At 36.8% G+C, this 17,938-nt stretch overlaps 2 protein-coding genes across 2 annotated transcripts in view; one reads left to right on the top strand and one right to left on the bottom strand.

Annotated features, from left to right (window-relative positions):
* LOC122976244 overlaps nucleotides 1-17,938 on the top strand; it is a 1,153,509-nt gene that overhangs the window by 497,334 nt on the left and 638,237 nt on the right. The gene's annotated exons all lie outside the window — the stretch shown is intronic.
* Nucleotides 3,877-8,692, bottom strand: LOC122976275 (growth/differentiation factor 8-like). The gene is made up of 3 exons (XM_044344685.1): nucleotides 8,186-8,692; nucleotides 6,351-6,724; nucleotides 3,877-5,338 (listed from the first exon to the last, which is right to left on the bottom strand). Exons 1-3 carry the CDS (start codon nucleotides 8,511-8,513, stop codon nucleotides 4,958-4,960), a joined length of 1,083 nt encoding a protein of 360 aa, XP_044200620.1. The 5' UTR covers nucleotides 8,514-8,692; the 3' UTR covers nucleotides 3,877-4,957.

Consider the following 17,938-nt stretch of genomic DNA (forward strand, 5'->3'; position numbering starts at 1 on the left):
ACGATGGAAAACGGCTGTTCCATCAGTTAGCAAGCGTAACCACAATAACAACTTTTCACAGGGTGTTTTTTTCATGGAAATTCACTATTATGAGCACAAGATGAGTAATAAACACATCCTTTATTTTATTCATATACTCATATGGGGTTAAACTATATGGCAACGTCATGCTTAACTGATTAAAAGCAAAATAACGCAAGGTCTTTAAGGGAGGAAAGCCAATACACAGAACAGCCCAGGGAGACCACGTGTTTTCAGAGAAAGCGAAAGAACTGGGACACCTACACCTCCGAAACTAAAACCTAACTCATAATGAGTTTTTATTTTATTTTAATGCACATAATTGAATATTATATGCTTGAAAACAAAAACTAATAAGCAGAAATAAGCATTTTTTAGTACTAGTGTGTCAGATTTGACCCAAATAACAACAATAACGATATGATCCTTGAGAAAAAGTCAGTTGATTTATAAACTACTGATGAAGTTTTTTTTATGACTAATTCGTAACACTTTTAACACTTTTTGGTGATTCTCAGCCTCCATTTGGGTCACAAGATAAATCTGAGGGGTTCATGAGATTATTAATAGGATAAAGTAGCAAAATACAGAATTCCAAAAATATGGTTTTCTGTTTAATATTTTCTCTTTTTGTGAAATATTGAATAGTTTTATCCATTTGGGTCCTGAACATCAATTCAAATACGACAATCTGAAAAGTTTAAAGGTGAAAACTTGAAATTTGTGGTACAGATAATATGAATATTTTATTCAGTAGCACAGGAGAATGACGTGACTGTTAATCAACAATACTGAAAAAATAAAGAAAATGTACAAAAGCATCAAAGTGCTTTATTTTGCTCTCAAAAGCATGATAAAATGTGATAATGCTGTTATTAAAGCATATATATATATATTAGTACTAATTCTTCAACTGACATATAATTCGTCATATACTTCAACACTTTGGAGTATTTGTAAATATTTAGACATTTACAGTACATTTATTATTATTCATATACATATATAGAGTGTACAATACACCAGGAGCAACACGTCTTGTGAAAGATGCAAATATCTAAAACACACTAAGATGACATCAATCCTAGTAGCATAGTGCTCTGCTTTAAAGGACGGGTTCACAACAACAGTCAGGAGCCCAAATGAACATTGAAACATGTTTTTCTTGCTGTAATCATTCCTCCCGTTCATACTGACCATTAGAAGATCCCTTCATAATGCACTTACAATGGAAGTGATGGATGACAAAATCCACAGTCCTCCTTCTGTGCAAAAATGTATTTAAATGTTTATCTGAAACTAATATGAAGCTTCAGCGTCCAAATGAGTCAAATCAAGTAGATATCTTTCAACGTTACAGTCTTTTTAGTGCCAAAGTCCCTCTTTTTGTTACTATACTTCCACCTGCAGCTCAACAGGGAAACACAAAGAGGGAATTTGATGCTAAAAAGACTGTAAATGTGTCAGATATCCACTTAATATGACTAACTCAGACTGCTGAAGCCTCATATAAGCTTCACATCAACTTTTAAATGCATTTTTGCACTAAATCACTGTGATCTTTTACTAACCAGTATGAACAGGAGGAATGATTACAGCAAGGGAAACCTCTTTCGCTGTTCATATGGGCACCTGACTGTTGTTTTAAGACACACTGGAAAAATTGTGAACCTGTCTTTTAAACAATACTACATTTTAAAAATGTGTATCCCTCATACAAATTATGATCACAAGACATGATTGTCTTAAATTGGGAACTTTGGCGACCCCAAGTGGCTAAATTATATAACTGATCTTTTTGTTCATTTCCCATCAACATTTTATGTTTACGTCACTTCATGTTTGTTAATGGGGTGGAAAAATACTGGGAACACTTCTAAATGCACTCCAGTACACCACCACCACCACCCACTACGACACCAGTAATAAACATAAAGTAGAATTATCACCTTTCTGACAATGTCAACAAAAACTGAAAATATATAATCTTCATAGAACTAGACTTTATGGCAAAGCTGTTGTATTGGATTGCATTAGATTGCACAGGTGTTCCTAATAAAGTGCTAATAAAGAGCACATATATTTACATTGTAAGTGAACATTTTCTAAACTCTAACAATCAAGTCATCCTCACTTATCTAGAGACAAACTTAGTAAACTTTCCGCTTGAAAAATCTTTCCATATCCACTTCTTTTCAGCATTTATCCCCACTTTTCCTATGGCAACATTTTACATTCATATCAAAACATCCATCATAATGTGTTAAAGCCTTATGAAGTGGAATAATTCTGCTTTATTAAAAATGTAAATATGTTTTTCTTTTCTTTTCTATGATGGACATAATGAAACAATACAAAAGAGGATCTGATTCTTCTTTGCAGGAAAACAAAAACCAAAGTGAACCACATAACTTGAGCGCATTTTTTGCAGCAATGTGACCTCAAAAAACTGTTAACTTCAGTTCATTGCAGAATCACAAACATGAAACTGTGTCACTGGTGGACGTTCTGTTCCAACAGCAGAACAAAGACTTTTAGGTCAGAAACCCCCGTGAAGCACAGCAACAGTCAGGACATCTGCACTCGGCTTCAAATTGAGACGAAAACCTCCCTCTGAGATCACAGTTTCTGCTCTCACATTGTCATTTCTCATCCAGCGGCTACAGGGGCGAATGGATCCAAATCTCTCCCAGCCGTCTGACAAAAATGTACCAGTCAGTGATTATTTTTAGATCTGAGACAACCTCTACACAAAGGTTGTTTTGGTTCTTTTTTAAAATTCTTGCCCCCTGTGGAAGAAAGGTTAGGGGTAAAGTTCCTCCACTGAATTATCCTCATAAAATATTGGAGTATATTTCTTTCCATCTCTGTGACCCTCTTGAGAAATGATCACAGCGAGGAGTTTGCAAACAAGCACACATGGAGGGGCAATCTGTCAGCTCAGAGTCACTGGATTCATGTTTTTTAAAATAAAGGCACATGTGGAAGACGTCCTGCGGGGGTTTGTTCTGGTCAAGGCTCAAATCAGGACACATTTTCATAAGACGGGAGGACAGGAAGCAGCAGGAGTCTATCTATCATCCAAGTAACAAATGATATTTTAAAACAAGTTGAACAGAGATGCCAAGATTGGGTAAAATCTCAAAATGCTTTTGTGCTCATGCAGGCGATGTCGAACTGTTTAAAATTTGTGTTAAAGATAATTTATAACATGGATTTTTTTAAAAATATATAGTATACTTATATGAATTTAGGCAAATTCATATCTGTGTTTTTGTGTTCATTATAATCTCTATAAACAGAAATCAGCATATGAATTCAGAATCTGTAGGCAACAGGACAAGATTGTGGTACTGGAAGCGTTCTGGTTTCCATTTGTAGTCCATTTGTAGTCCATTTGTAGTCCGAGTAGTATTGATCAATCACATTTGAGTGGGCTTTGGTTGCATGCAGGTAAACAGTCCATGTCGAGAGCAAAAGTGGCAGAACACATTGGCTGAAATGTATTCTCGGAACCCATCAGCTATTGTCTGACGACAATTCAGCTTTTATTAGTGTTTTTTTAATTGTTCTGCATTGATATTCATATATCTGTTTGTAGAGATAAGCCGAAATGTTGTCTGGATCGTGCACAGAAGAGGAAGTCTTGGCTGTTATCTGCTACCCAGACATCCGCTGGCTACACTGGAAGCCTGGAAATATTGGCCTTTGCCCCCAAAGGCTGAATTTTCATCAGACAGCTGGCTCATGGATTACAAGATTGTGTTCATTAAAGCATACATAGCCTCACATGAAACTAGTGCAGGGAGAACTCTGCCAATTCACTCAACTCTACAGAACGTTTTAACATCTTTCAGCACATTGTTTTGGTCTTCCTGCAACTTTACTGTTTTGGTTCACTTTCACTGCTTTCATAGAGTCGTTTTCAGGTGCAGCAGGAAGCTGTTTTTAAAGAAAAAGCTCTAAAAACCCACTGTGCACTACCTACAAAGTTGGCGACTATAGCTGGTGAACATAGTGGAGTATTTAGCAGCTAAAGAGCCAGTAGAGACCAAAAACAGAGCTACGGTAAAAGAGACACAAACCGTAAGACTATAAATATCAGAGTTGAGTGTTTTGTTATGTGCATATTATCACATAAAGAGATATCCAACAAAATGGTGGAAGCGAGTTAGCTAACTTTATGAATGGAAACGTATAACAATGCATAACGCATCGTATAACTCGCATCATCACAAACAAGGACGAACAAGCTCAGTGGGATTTACCTTGTGGATGTAAATTGAATATCTGAATGGATAAAGATGTTAATAAACCGTCAAAACCAGATCAGATCTCCGCCCTTCGTTGGATTTGTGAGTTAATTACAGAACAAGAGTATTACAAAATACTGGAATATGAGTCAAACCTTCTACCTGACTTGTGATTTAGGTTTAATTTTGCCCCAATACAAAAATTCATCAAGCGGACACAAACACGGCTCAAAATGAATGTTGCTCTGTGTCTGCTGGATGAGTAAATAATAAACTGTTTGCTAAATTCAAGATACAAATTTAAAAGGTGATATTAGCCTATGTCAGTGTTGTGCTCACAGACTGTTCTGCTGCCCCCAAATCTGTTTAAAAATGGTTTCATGTCAAGTGTAAACTACACCCGATTCATCAGTTTCAGCAGCATTTCTAAAGTTTAGATTAGTGCAGAATTTCTACTGTGTTTTTGTTACATATTGGTGTTTTTTTGGATAAAAGCATAAAGTGTAAAACTTTTGGAGCCCTTTCCTTGAAAATACTCTCCTGCGAAAACTGTTCTTCGGGTTCTTTCCACAAACTACTGTGTCTAAGTTTGAATTTTTTTGTGACATTTCCGAATGTTTCCACCACTTTTGCTGAAATCAGCGCTGTGATGATGAAACCTATAGTCCTGCAGGATGTTTTCCTCACGAGCAGCCGCAGTGGTCGACCACCATGGACGGGATCTTTCCGTAGATGATCTGCTCCTTTCTGTTGAAGTATAGCATGTTGATGGGCGACATCTTGGTGGGCGTGCAGCAGGGCCCTGCGGTACCCCGTGGGTTGGCCTTGTTCACCAGGTGTGCATGAGGGTACTGCTGCAGGTGCATGAACTCACACTCCCCTGAGCAGTAGTTGGCCCGGTAGCGTTTGGGTGCGATGATCCAGTCCCAGCCGAACTCCTCAAAGTCGACGGTGAGCGGGTAGCGGCAGCAGCGCGTTTCCACAGATTCCTCGTCGCAGTTGAGGCCCGAGTCACGGCGGGATCTCTTCGGACTGTCAAGGATCTTCACTTCAATGAATGGTTGCTGGGAAGAAATTAAAAAATTACTAATAAAGACAGTAGACAAACCAAAAGCTGGACTTAAAATAGATCTTTTTCACCAAAGTGCAAGTTTCCAAGTGCAACTTTTACTAAATATTTGGGGTTCACCAAGTAGAATAAATGCAAAGATTAGTGCAGAAAGTGGTAACAAGTAAACAAGTTGTCCCCATGTGTCATACAGAGCTGCAATTCAGCAATAAGAGGATTTTTTATGAATGTATTTTGGTTTAAATAGAAACAATTGAATGACTTGAATGTAACATGTATCTAAAATTTTAAGCCACATTTTTCCTGACATAACTAATGGACAAAATCTCCAACAAAGTTCTTGCACACCACCAAGTCTTAACAGGTATGTACAGGGACAAAAACTCTGTGATCCAAATGTTTTCATGTTTTGGTTGAACAAAGCCGAGATCTAAAATTCAAAATATAGTGACTACAAGTGACTGGCAGCGTCAGATTTTGGGTTTCTTCTCAGTATCATATAAAAAGGTAAAAGAAAAGATAAGTTTCATTATAAAACTAATCAACTTTCTTGAGTTTAACAGGTAATCAGAGGCACTCAGAGTCATTTTCAGTTCCATGCAACAAAGCTTATTTCATCTTCTGGTGAAGATATGGTTGAAAGCACCAGAGCAACTGAGTAAGTGGACCTTGAGTTGAGGTGTTCTTGTGTTCTTTTCTGACAATGAATGACATTTGGCTCAGTGTATTGGGTGAAGTTTTAATATTTCAGTGTAAAATATAGTCAGTTATGTTGACGGTTTTGTTCAAAACTTGACGTTCTTGTATGAAAACTGGTTCACTTGCACAATTTATCATGCATATATTGAGAAAAAGTGGGCATTTATTTAAAAGTAAACAAATATAGGAGTGCTCCTCTTTGCTCTGTGTCTAATCTTGGAAATTTTTCACCCAAGCAATAAAGTTTCAACAACATGAGATCCTATGTATCTGAGATATTCAGTAAATATCAGAGTTCATGTGCTCACCAGTCCTTCCTCTCCAGGCTCTGCTGAGGTCACAGCCAGATCTTCTCCTCTGGAGTCGAAGGCGTTGATCTCGATCCCGTAGTTGGTCTCTGGTTGTCTCAGCCAGGCCTGCAGCAGAGACTTGATGTCGATGCTCTGCCAGGAGCCGGCGCCGGCGTCAGTGTCGATCTTCAGTGAGCGGACTCTGACACGGGTGTTGTTTCCCTCCTTACCCGGTTTGAGGCGGGAGATCTGCAGGAAGACGGTGGTGACCATGTCGGCCGGCCGCAGGTGAACCCACAGCTGAGCGCTCAGGATGTTCTTAGGCTGGATCTTTGGACTGAGGCTGAACAGACAGAAGGAGGACCCAGGGGCTTCCTGGGCGACTGGGTTGGCTGCAAGAAACCAGTTATATAAAAAGTTCAATGATTATGTTTCATACAAACAACTTAGCTTGACTTTTGAAATCATCATTAAATACTTTGACAGATAAGTGTCAGACAAAATTTGAGGGACAAAATGTACACTCGGATGAATACTCTTTTCTAAAACATCTTGAAAATTGCAGACACATTTTCATAAAATATGACAGTTTGTTGTGGATGTTTCTGGTCTACAGGAAATGAATCTTAGCGTTCTTACTGCAGTGACCCTTTGACATTTTGTCCAGCATCACCCTCAGGCCACAAAATCCAAAATTTAATGGCCAGATTAACAGATAATTTTACATTTGCACCATCCTCAGGACAATGTCAACTTTGCTCACACGTGAAATATCTCATAATCTACAGATTGCGAGGTTAGTGGGTGCTTATTTGAGGGAATTTATGGATTCTGATTGTGCTGAAAATGCTGCAGGTATTTGCTGTTTTGATTGTGCCATTTTTCTCCAACTGAAGCACACAGTTTACATAAACACCCCAACTATAGTTATTTGAATGGCTGTGACTTTCCAGAATGTAGACAACCCTATTTAATTCAACACAGTGTCTATAAAAATATACAAATCTTCCTCTTTGTTTCAGTGTGTGTTTACTGTAGATTCATGTTTACGCCAGCATGAGTTTGCATTACAGACTGTCATGACTGGCAGCTTTTAGTTTTGTTCTGCCTCTGTTTTATAATCTCATGCATTAAGATTCTTCTGATACATTTTGGGTATATGTACATAATTAAATTGTTTTGTTAGGAAATGTCCTGTATATAAAGATCATTGCTCATATAAGCTGTGCGGAGGTGCTGGAGCTAAGATTCGGTGTAAAATGGAAAAGCATCTACAAACTCAGATACATGCAGGATTAATTTATTGAGGCAAGCATGTCGACATATTACAAAACTTTAACTTGTCTTAATCAGAGCTTTAAATTTAGTTTCCTTGAGAGGTAATGTCTTTTTTAGACAATAAAAAACAATTTTTTGTTTTGTTTCACATCACCGTCACTGAAACTGGTCAATTATAATTGAAAAGAAATTAATCTCTCTCACTCCACTGGTAGATATTACTTTAAATGAGGTGCTGAGACACTTTCATATACAATGTTAGTAAAGTTTGTCCCTGTTCAGAATGTGTTATTATTTCACTTAAATTAAAGATTTAAAGTATTTTATTCAATTACAGAAAATAATCGCTTTTTTTGAAGCCCCACAGATATAAATATACTTTAAAGGTGATTATATTCATTGTTATGCATTACTGTGCAGATATCACACCTTCACTCTCTGTTTTCTGCACTGAAACAAACTTTACGCACAGGATTTACGCACTGACTTCGCTTTTTACGCACAACACTCTCGTAAATTTTCCGGTGCAATATAAGAATAGTTAAGTAAAAGTTTTGTTGGTTTGATTTATTTACGCTTGGTGGCCATGGTGATGATGGTCTCCGTCGTGGCGTGGTCCTCGTCCTCCACCCGCGGGTCGTACTGGTCCAGAAGCTGCGTCAGAGGAGGCGCTTTGGGGAGCAGCTGGCGGATCATGTCCCGGCTGATGTTGGGCGCCTGTTCGAGCCGCAGGATGCTGAGGATCTGGGACTTGATGCTGTGGAGCCTCATCTGTTTGCTGTGCTCCCGGAAGTCGCAGGCCGAGCACTGCTCTCCGCTCTCCGTCAGCAGCTTGGAGGTCTGGTTCATCTCCATGGAGAAGCCCGCAGAGACGAAGACGATCAGGCCGATCAAGAGCAGCATCCTGGAGAGAAGAAGAGGTCAGTGCTGTGACGCTGTGACTAATATGAGTCTGTCCCCTGGCCTCAGCTCTTTATGATTGGCTGCCAGGAGGATCTTTTTTGAATCAGAAGGGAGATTTAAAGAGGTAGCAAGATTTTCAGATTTTTATCATTTATCATTTAACACTTTGTAGTTTGATTGGTGCTGATAATTTCATCATGTACAAAAGAAACAAGGCTTTATAAAATGTATACTTGGTTTTTCAACTGATTTAATGTTTTTTATATTTAAAAGAACATGGACAAAAGGCACTATAAATGTTATTTATTTTCTCTTATAATGACAGTTTTAAGCAGTAGAGAGATTTTATTTGTATATTTTCGGTATTTCCAATGTTTGTCTTGTTCTTTTTGGAGGAATAAACTGTTCAAAGGTCAACAGTCGTTTTCTGCTTAATTTCTCTGATCTGGACTGAAACCTGAATACTGAACTTTTGTTTTCATTGTGCTTTAAAGGAAAGTTGCCCAACACAAAAATGAAATAAGATAGAAAATCCAAAATGCAAATTGTGAAGCCCAAGACACAGAGTGCAAGACAGAGCTCAACTGTTGTTATAACATTAAGGAATAAAAACATCTTCTGTAGATATTTGCTTGAAGGCTTAACTCTCATCTTTCTAGAATAAGATTAATAATGCCACCAGGTGGCAGCACAGTCTCTATCTCCACATATAGAGTTGTATAAACTCCCACCCTGTGGAGGAACCCTGAAGGCATCATGGCCTGCTGACCGGAGGATGGTTTCTCTACACACAGCAATGACCCACTTTTTTCCAAACATAACTTTAAAGGCACAATCTCTGATCTAAATATTAAAAGGAGAAGGTCACCACTAACAATCAAAATGTGAAGCTTCAATCACTCCCAAACTGATCAACAGGTTCTTTACTGTAAAGTAAGGTGAACACTGGACAATTAAATCTAAGTTACTCATGTTTCTGATGCAGTTATGCTTGATCTGCAACAGTAATGCCAGTAAAAGTAGATGCTATACTATGAAATATGATGCTTACACTTTTTAATCACACAAATAAAAAATAACAGTTTTAAAGACTGGTTTCACCTTTAATTTTACTTAATCTCTTAAAATTTGAAGTTAAAGTTATTTTGTATTTTCTGTTTTAAAAAAATGAATTAATACAACATTAATCTAAAAAAATCCTGTTATTTCTCAGTATAAGGGTTTATGAAGAGTCTTTTAATACCTTTAAAGTAGTTGATTCAATCAGCGTTTTTTAAAAATCCATGAATTATCAATTTGAGTACGATGGCAGGAAATCGTTAAGGGTTCTTTCAATGGATCGTGGGTAGCTTTAATGCCTTATCTTTACTTGAACTCATTTAATAAACCTAAATCAAAAAAACCCAACAGAAAACCAGAAAACCCTGTAATTACTACTGCCCAAAAATCCTTAAATCCTCAAAACACATTTAAACACCTAAAGAAAAAGACTGCATTTTTAAGCAAAAATCTTAATATCATAGTAATAAAAAGGTACTTAACAAGTCACAGAGGTTGCAAACAAGCAATAAAATACAATAAAACTGAGTAAAAATATATCAATAATGGTGAAGTTAAGGACATTTAGTGGATGAGATGATGTGTTCTGGTTGGTATTGTGATGTGCTCCTCCCACCAGCAGCAGCAGCAGGACGAAACTGGTTGAGCTGCCTGTTTATCAGCCGCTCTGAAGGTTGTAGAAACGTTAAATGAACCTGCAGGGAGTCCAGAGAGGAGCTGCAGCACAGAGCAGAGGGTAAAAGATGAAAAACACATTTTATATCTGTCAAACAAACTTGGTTAAAATGTTAAGATACAGTTATTCCAATTTAGGCTTAACTGTTGTATCTAAATGTTACTTATATTAATCTAAATAAAGCACAGTTGCATGCTATATATTCCATTATTTAATTGATTATTAAAGCTTTAGGAAATCATGTTATTTTTATGAATAAACCTTGCAGCTATGTTGTAGAACCATCATCATTTCACAGTATTTTTTAAAAGAAAGACTTGCCTCTTTTGTGAAATTATAGGATTTACTTGTAAGATTGAATTTTAAAGTATTTTTACAACCACAACCATGTAAAACTACATCCATGCTGTATGATCACTGGCACTGGCCCATGAAATTTGAATGTAAAATTAATTTCTTGATGTGTTTTTACTCACAAAATCCTGTAAAATAACAAATATTGATTGTTTTCTAAAAGAAAGATTGGCAGTGTTTTGTGAATTATATAATTTAATTGTAAATTGATGGCAGAAAAAATATAAAAACAGCCATTAACTGTAAATTTACAAATACTCAACACACAATATTCTTAAAAAATGTGAAATTTTTCTGCACGTTGTATTCAAATGTATTCAATGTTTTATTAGCTGGACTGTTGGTATAAAACACCTCATTTGAGACTTTTCATGAACTTGCTGGTCTTGATTTAAGTGTTGTTGGATAAACAGAAGCTTTGGGTAAACAGTCCTCAGTTTGAGTAACGACTGAACTGAAATGCTTCTTGGTCTTCTTGGCAGGGATGATGACTGTTCCCGCAGTGTTTCAGTGCTGAAATGGGATGCAGTGAGTCCAGATGCTGGTCGTGGTCCTGTTCGGACAAACCTGAACAGCGGACTGTCGTCGACAAACAAGGAGAAGATGAGACGGAGGCCTTTCTCGAGGACATGAAGGAGGCTAAAAGCTTTATTTCAGAGGACACACCGGCTGATGGAGGCTGGTTGGACCTTCCATCAGTCAGAAAACCGATACTGGATTTCGCCCAGAAGATGTCGGAGGATATCGTTGCTCAGGCTCTGCAGCTCTGCTGGGAAGTGGAGATACGTTACAAGGAGCTGCCTTTCATTGACAGTGACCCTGATTACATTATATGAGCTCAAGTCTTCTACTTGAAGGGAATTTTTTGACTGAACTGTTAACTTAAAAGGTAAAAATGTCACATCCTGCCTTTAATGCCGGAGGAATGTAGTTCCTCTTCACAGAGTCTCTGTCCTCAAGTTTTTTTTGTTTGTTTGTTTTTTGGAGTTTGTGCTCATTTCACAACACATGTAAGTCTGTTGCAACCAGGAAGTGTATTTTGCAATAAAACTGTGTCTAAATCAAAGCTACCCAAGCCCAACAAAGTTCTCCAGTGTCTCCAGTCCTGATGTTACTGCTCAAATGTCATGTCATCTAAGCACCAAAAATAGGGTAATGTTTATAGGAAAAATGTTTTCCTTCACAGAAATCTATTTTTAATCCAAGTTCACGACTTTTTCATCTGATCCCGAGATATTAAATCAGTTTCTTGTCATCAGAACATCATGTAATGGTAATATTATGACATTATGCTTAGGCCCTCTTTAATTTTTGTAATTTTGGAAATCAGACACATTAAATCAGTGGTTCCAGCACAAAAAGTTAAATATGAGGTGTTGTGACATTAAGATGATAATAAAGCAGAATAAACATATTTCTGCTAATTATGTTCATTTTGCAACACCTACGATTTTCTGAATAACTTTTCTAGGATTTTAATCAAGCATTCAAACAAAAGAAGGTGAAAAAAGATTCCTAGTGGTTGAAATTGTCACAACTGCACATGCTACACGTATAGAGCTGAGTCACAGTCAGGTGTCCATATAAACACTGAAACAGGTTCACAAAGATTTGTTTTTTGGCTTTTGGGGGGAATTTGTAACAATTAAGTGTTGCTTAACTTCCACCAAAAATACAAAACAGTATTTGAAACAGGGCTATTTTTGGTGATTACAGCTCACACTGTTTAGTCTCTCGGTCTGAAGTGACAGGACTGATTATTTTCACTCTGCGTCAGTGAGAAAATTATATGTGCTGGACACCCGCTCTACAGGACGACCTTGTCATTCAACATGTTTACCGTGCACGTTGCTGAGTTTCTGTGGACATGAAAACATAACAGGAGGGCGGCCGAGGGTTAAGTCAACGTTTCTCTGCTCTGTTTTGGCAGCAGAAGAGAAAAAGAGTTCAACTTTACTTTGGTCACACAGACAGAAATATGCAAGGTTGTCTTATTGGAAGAGAAGCTCACTAAAAATAGGAAAAACAGCCTATTAGGGATATTAGGATTTTACAGAATATTCAATCAAAACAGAGGAAGATTAAGCTTTTTGTCCATACAAACAAAATAATTTATTATTCAGAAAATGAAGTTTAGGTTAGGTTAATCATGAAGTGTTTACTGCAGGTTGAGAGGCATGAAATCATTGTTTGATGCATCCAAACTGCTGTATTTGAAAATTGGAAAATGAGACCAACAATGTATCTCAGGATCTGTAAAAGAAACCTGAAATTTGTAAATATTGGATAGGCAATACAAAATAAGTATATGTAAATATAAAACATCCTGACCGAGCAACCTGCAAACTTGTAATAATTTACTTCATAAATAATTTGGCATCTTAAAAGAAAAAAAGTAAATATTTAAATTGAAAAATGTACAAATGAAGACAAATACAAAAGCAATGAAATTCTTAAATGTTCTGACAATATTACACAATATATCTGGTTTAAAAGACATACATATATATATAAGATATATATAAACTGTGTATTATGGTAACCATTTAGCCTCAAATATTTTCTTATTCAAAATAATATTTTGATCATTTTGATGAAAATGTCTTTGGTAGCCTGATATATTGATATGCTCTTCACAGCATTTTCATAATTCATATTGTGAGTTTAATAACTTATGAAACATTGCTTTTATGATAAATGTAGAGCTGACTGTGTGTTTGCATGACTTCATTTTTCGATACACCTGTCGACCAGGTGCACAACAGACAATGTTCACTTTGAATCTTTATTTTGAATATTGGAGGGAGTTTCCTACTTTGAGATCAGTTCAGGTTTAATAAAAGAAATCAATATGTGATGTTGGCTGTTACCTGGATTCACCTCATCAGTGGAGTTGATGAAAGAAGTCATTGTGTCTTAGACCGCCATCTGCTGGTGTCACTGCAAACTGCATGTCTTATTTTACAATAACATACACCATAACAAATCCAAACTGAGTCCCAAAAACAGAGAAGCAGCTTTATTTGACTCTTTTTGTAAGTTTTGTTTTTTGAAAGGTTTTAAAATATTGGCTCCCCTCTCTCTAATGGGAAAACAAAATGCTGATACTTTACTAACAATGGGTCCAGTATGAATACACAGCAGCAGGCAGAGCTTCACAACACATCTGCTGCTCAGTGTGTCTGCCGCCTGGAAGACAAAACAAAGAAAAATAAGTTTTCATAGTGATGTATAATAGAGTAAGGCCACCAAAAGAATGACATTCAACAACACAAGAAGCTGTTCAAAGCTGCCTGACACCAGTAGTTCCCAACTTTTTTGGCTTGTTACCACTTAAAATAAATCACTCATGACCCCTCATCACAGGTTATGGATATGAACTGTGAGTTCAACCAAAAAACCTTTTTCTCTCTCATGTTGTTTCATTTGAAGGGTTTTAAGAGGCCTGAAGAGGTAAAGGTGGATAGTGTTTCACAATAAACAAAACAAAAATTTTAAAAAGTAAGAAAAAAATCATTTAAATTTTGCATAACAGAAGTCTTTTCTTTTGTTTTTATCATTCAATCCTCTTGTGACCCCTCAGATTAATCTTAGGTTGGGAACCACTGCCTTATACCACCTGATGTACCTGTAACTGAGGTTTTGTTTTGATTTTCTTCTTCAGGAGCATGAAGGGACACTTTTTGTCATCACAACATTCAACTATACATCCTAAAATACAGATGTCATCCCACCAACATACGTTTCCACCACTCATGTTTATTTCTGATCTAATCTGACCTTCTTTTGGATAACAAACAGACTGACTGGACCAAAAACAAAATTTAAAAAACCATTTCAACATCTCACCTGTATTCACCTTTCTACCAGCATCCACCTCATCCATGCCCGCGGCAGTGCCCCCCATGCTTGTGTTTGTGTCCATGTTTTCCACGATGGCCACCATCACCATCGCTGTTGCTGCCCCTGCTTCCACCACCACTTCCACGACGGCGTGGGCTGTCCCTGTGGCGATGCTGGTCACGGTCAGGGCTGCCTCTCCTGTGACTGTCCTCATCATCATCTCCATGGCAATCTCCTCCATGGCAATCGTCACCATGGTGACCATCTCTTCCATATTACTCATCTTCTTCATGCCCGCCTACAGGCCTATGGTCCCCATCATGACCACCATAAGACCCCTGGTCCCCTTTCTGGGGGCCCATGTCGTAACCTGAGGGATAGGTGTCTGCAGGAGCACCAATCAGAAGACAGAGCCACATAAAGAGACTTTATCCTGAAGCATTTTTATGTTTTTCTTCATGTTTGAGAGTAAACATAAGAAGATATAAACTGAGTATCTTACCTGAACTGGTGCTGAACATTTTCTGTCAACAATGTTTGTCTTTGTGGCAGATGATTGCTTGATGATACAGTACTAATTAAAAGAGAACAGAGAGGTTCCCGTTTACATTTCAGTTGAACCAGTTTAACTAGACACATGGAAAATTACACACCTGACAAATGCGTTAACAGCATTAAGCAGTTTGTTATTTGGTAAAAACTTAATGAGAAGAAAATGTCAACATCACTCAACTTGTGTCTTTAGCATTTTTGAGTTCATCTTTCTAATAATGGCAAAGGCTTTCAGGTGCTTTTTCAGTCATATGAGCATCCAAACTTTTACTTTAATTTTAAAAATGAAAGTCAGTGGGTTGTTTAAGTTTGTGGACTCTGAAGAAAAAAAATCCAAACGTTTTTCCAGATTCTGACACTGGACTTTGGCAAGAAGTTCAGCTAATAGTATCAGAGCAGCTGTTGAATGTTACACTATAATGAAGTGAAAAATGTTACTACATATTATGATCAATAGAGAAAATATATTATGACACTGCCACGACAGGAAACATGTAAATTGATTGAACATTTATGACGCTGCAAAATATCTTCAAAACTCCATGCAAAACCTGCATTTCTAATGACATGACATGAACATAAGATTGTGTATTTACATGAAATGGACAGCAGACAAACAACGGTCACCTTCTGTCAGTGTAGAGAAGATGCACAATAATTTATAAGCACTGTCTTGCACAGCTGCATTCTTGTCTAATCATGTTAGCATAAAGGGAGGGTGTAGTGAGACTATATTACAGTAAAAAGCCATCAAGAGTCTTGCTTCTCTTTGGCTCCAGTTTGTCCTTCGGTCAAGTAAAACACCAAAAGTGGATTTTATCTTTTATTGAGGGAACATCCTGAGCATAACAACTTACAACTTAATCTATTAAATTCCAAAAAACTAATTTTGACAGGCATCTGTTCATACAACAGATTAAGATGACACCAAAAAGTCTTTCTGGGTCTGAGGGTGTCACATTAAAGTGAGACTATATAATATTTTAAAGATGAGTAAACACAATCTTCCTTTTAGAAAGGAAAAAAACAATAAGATGCAGGATGCATCTTATTGTTTTTTTCAATTCAATACCCTCGGGGGATTTGCTGCTACAGCTGTACTGACATTACTGAGTCAGTTTGCTGTCAATATGACTTTATGGTTTTAATACTCCTGCTATTAGAATGTCACAGATAAACATTAAATTATTTTATCACAAAAGTAAAACAACATGTTTGTTCCTGCACTCGCTCTCAGTTAGGTCACCTAATGATGTCTTTAAAGAAACTGACTCAAGAGAATCTTGAAAGGAATTAAGAATAAAAATCATTTCATTGATGTAATAAAGAAAGATTACAACGTTTGTGGAAGCAAATCACGAACACAGAAAATGTTTCTGCGTATAAGCAAGGTGAGCAGCATTCATTAGAATAATGAACTGTCTTTCTTTTTTCTCTGCACTGGTTCCACCCATACCAACCGGCTGCCATTGAGTACACAGCTGTAGCCAAGAGAGACTAAAAGGACAAATAGACATGACTGACTAAACCGGTCATATTTTATCAGGCCTGTCAATGCATTCAGGATTATAAGATAAATTAACATAGCACCTTGCACAGAGCAGGTCACAAAGATAAAGATGATGATAAAACTGTAAGAAAAACCTGACCTTTGACCAACCTCAGACTGGTTTATGGTTTTGATGCAGAGGTTTAGAGGAAGTGAAAGCCACCATTAGACAAAGAGGACTGACGAAGGATAAGCAGCATTTCACACACTTTGCTCATTTGAGAGTTATGAATGTAGTCTTGATTTAAGCAGTTATTCCCAATGAGATGGACATAAATCTGTTTTTCTAGAGAGACCTGAAAAAGACACAAGAGAGCTGCTGAACATCTGGGAACGACTTGAGTACGTATAACTCTACTTGAATTCTCGTCAGTCTCTGATGCTTCATCTTCATCAGAAACAAAATGTTTGTGCAGATGTATTGATCTCCAGAAAATAATCACAGCCTAACAATGTCGTCAATGATACATCTTTTATCTTGTTTTTGAAAGCATTAAAGAAAATATATAGTTCAATTTAACGTGTTTTTTATTTAAGATTTTACTGTTATGCATGTCCAAATAATACATGAACTGTATACTGTACTTCTTAAATCTAGTAAAAATTATGATTTAATCCTCTAGGACTTTAGGATCAACTAATAACATTAAACCTTCTCTTATTTTTTTCTAGTCTGTTGCCTCTTATCAACTGGTGGTTCTTTACAATATGGAAAGGTATTGTGTTCTTATAATGATTAACTATAACAACATTTTTTATTACTCATTTTCAGGCTGTATAAGGCTCTGTAGTTCATTGTTGATTGTGTGCCAATATTTGGACTTTGGGCGGTTTCATGATAAGACGACATATGATATTTCATGATCAATTTTGATACTGGAGTTAAAGTTGGACTTTGATATTAACATCACTTTATAAGGGCTGTGTAAGATCACTTTACTATGGTCTCTGTTGGTCTATTAAAATATCAAGGCTACAGTATACTCTTGCAGTATTCAGCACAGCAATACTATCAGAACTGTTTAAAAATGCAGCCTCATTGCCATTCACTTCCAATAAACATGCTGTACCATCCTCTGCATAATGTTCACTGGTGCTAAAGTTTGTTTTTAACTGTCAAGCAGTGGGGATTCGGAGAAAAAAACGTTTCCAATGTGAATAGTTTTGATCATAAACTCTAAACTATAAAAACACTTTATCATTCATCATCTGCTGTTACGAATTTCCACAAAAAGACATACTTTAACTTTAAAGTCAATATCCTTTTAGTAATCTTAACATTTGCAACCCAGTGTCCTATGAATTAGGTTCAAATACAAATAATTTGCACTGTCCAATTTGTTTGGGAGGAAATATCAGCTACAGTCTTTCCCAAACATTTCCAGTTGCATT

Source organism: Thunnus albacares, chromosome 24 (genome assembly GCF_914725855.1).
Source record: "Thunnus albacares chromosome 24, fThuAlb1.1, whole genome shotgun sequence".
NCBI classification, from domain to species: Eukaryota; Metazoa; Chordata; class Actinopteri; order Scombriformes; family Scombridae; genus Thunnus; species Thunnus albacares.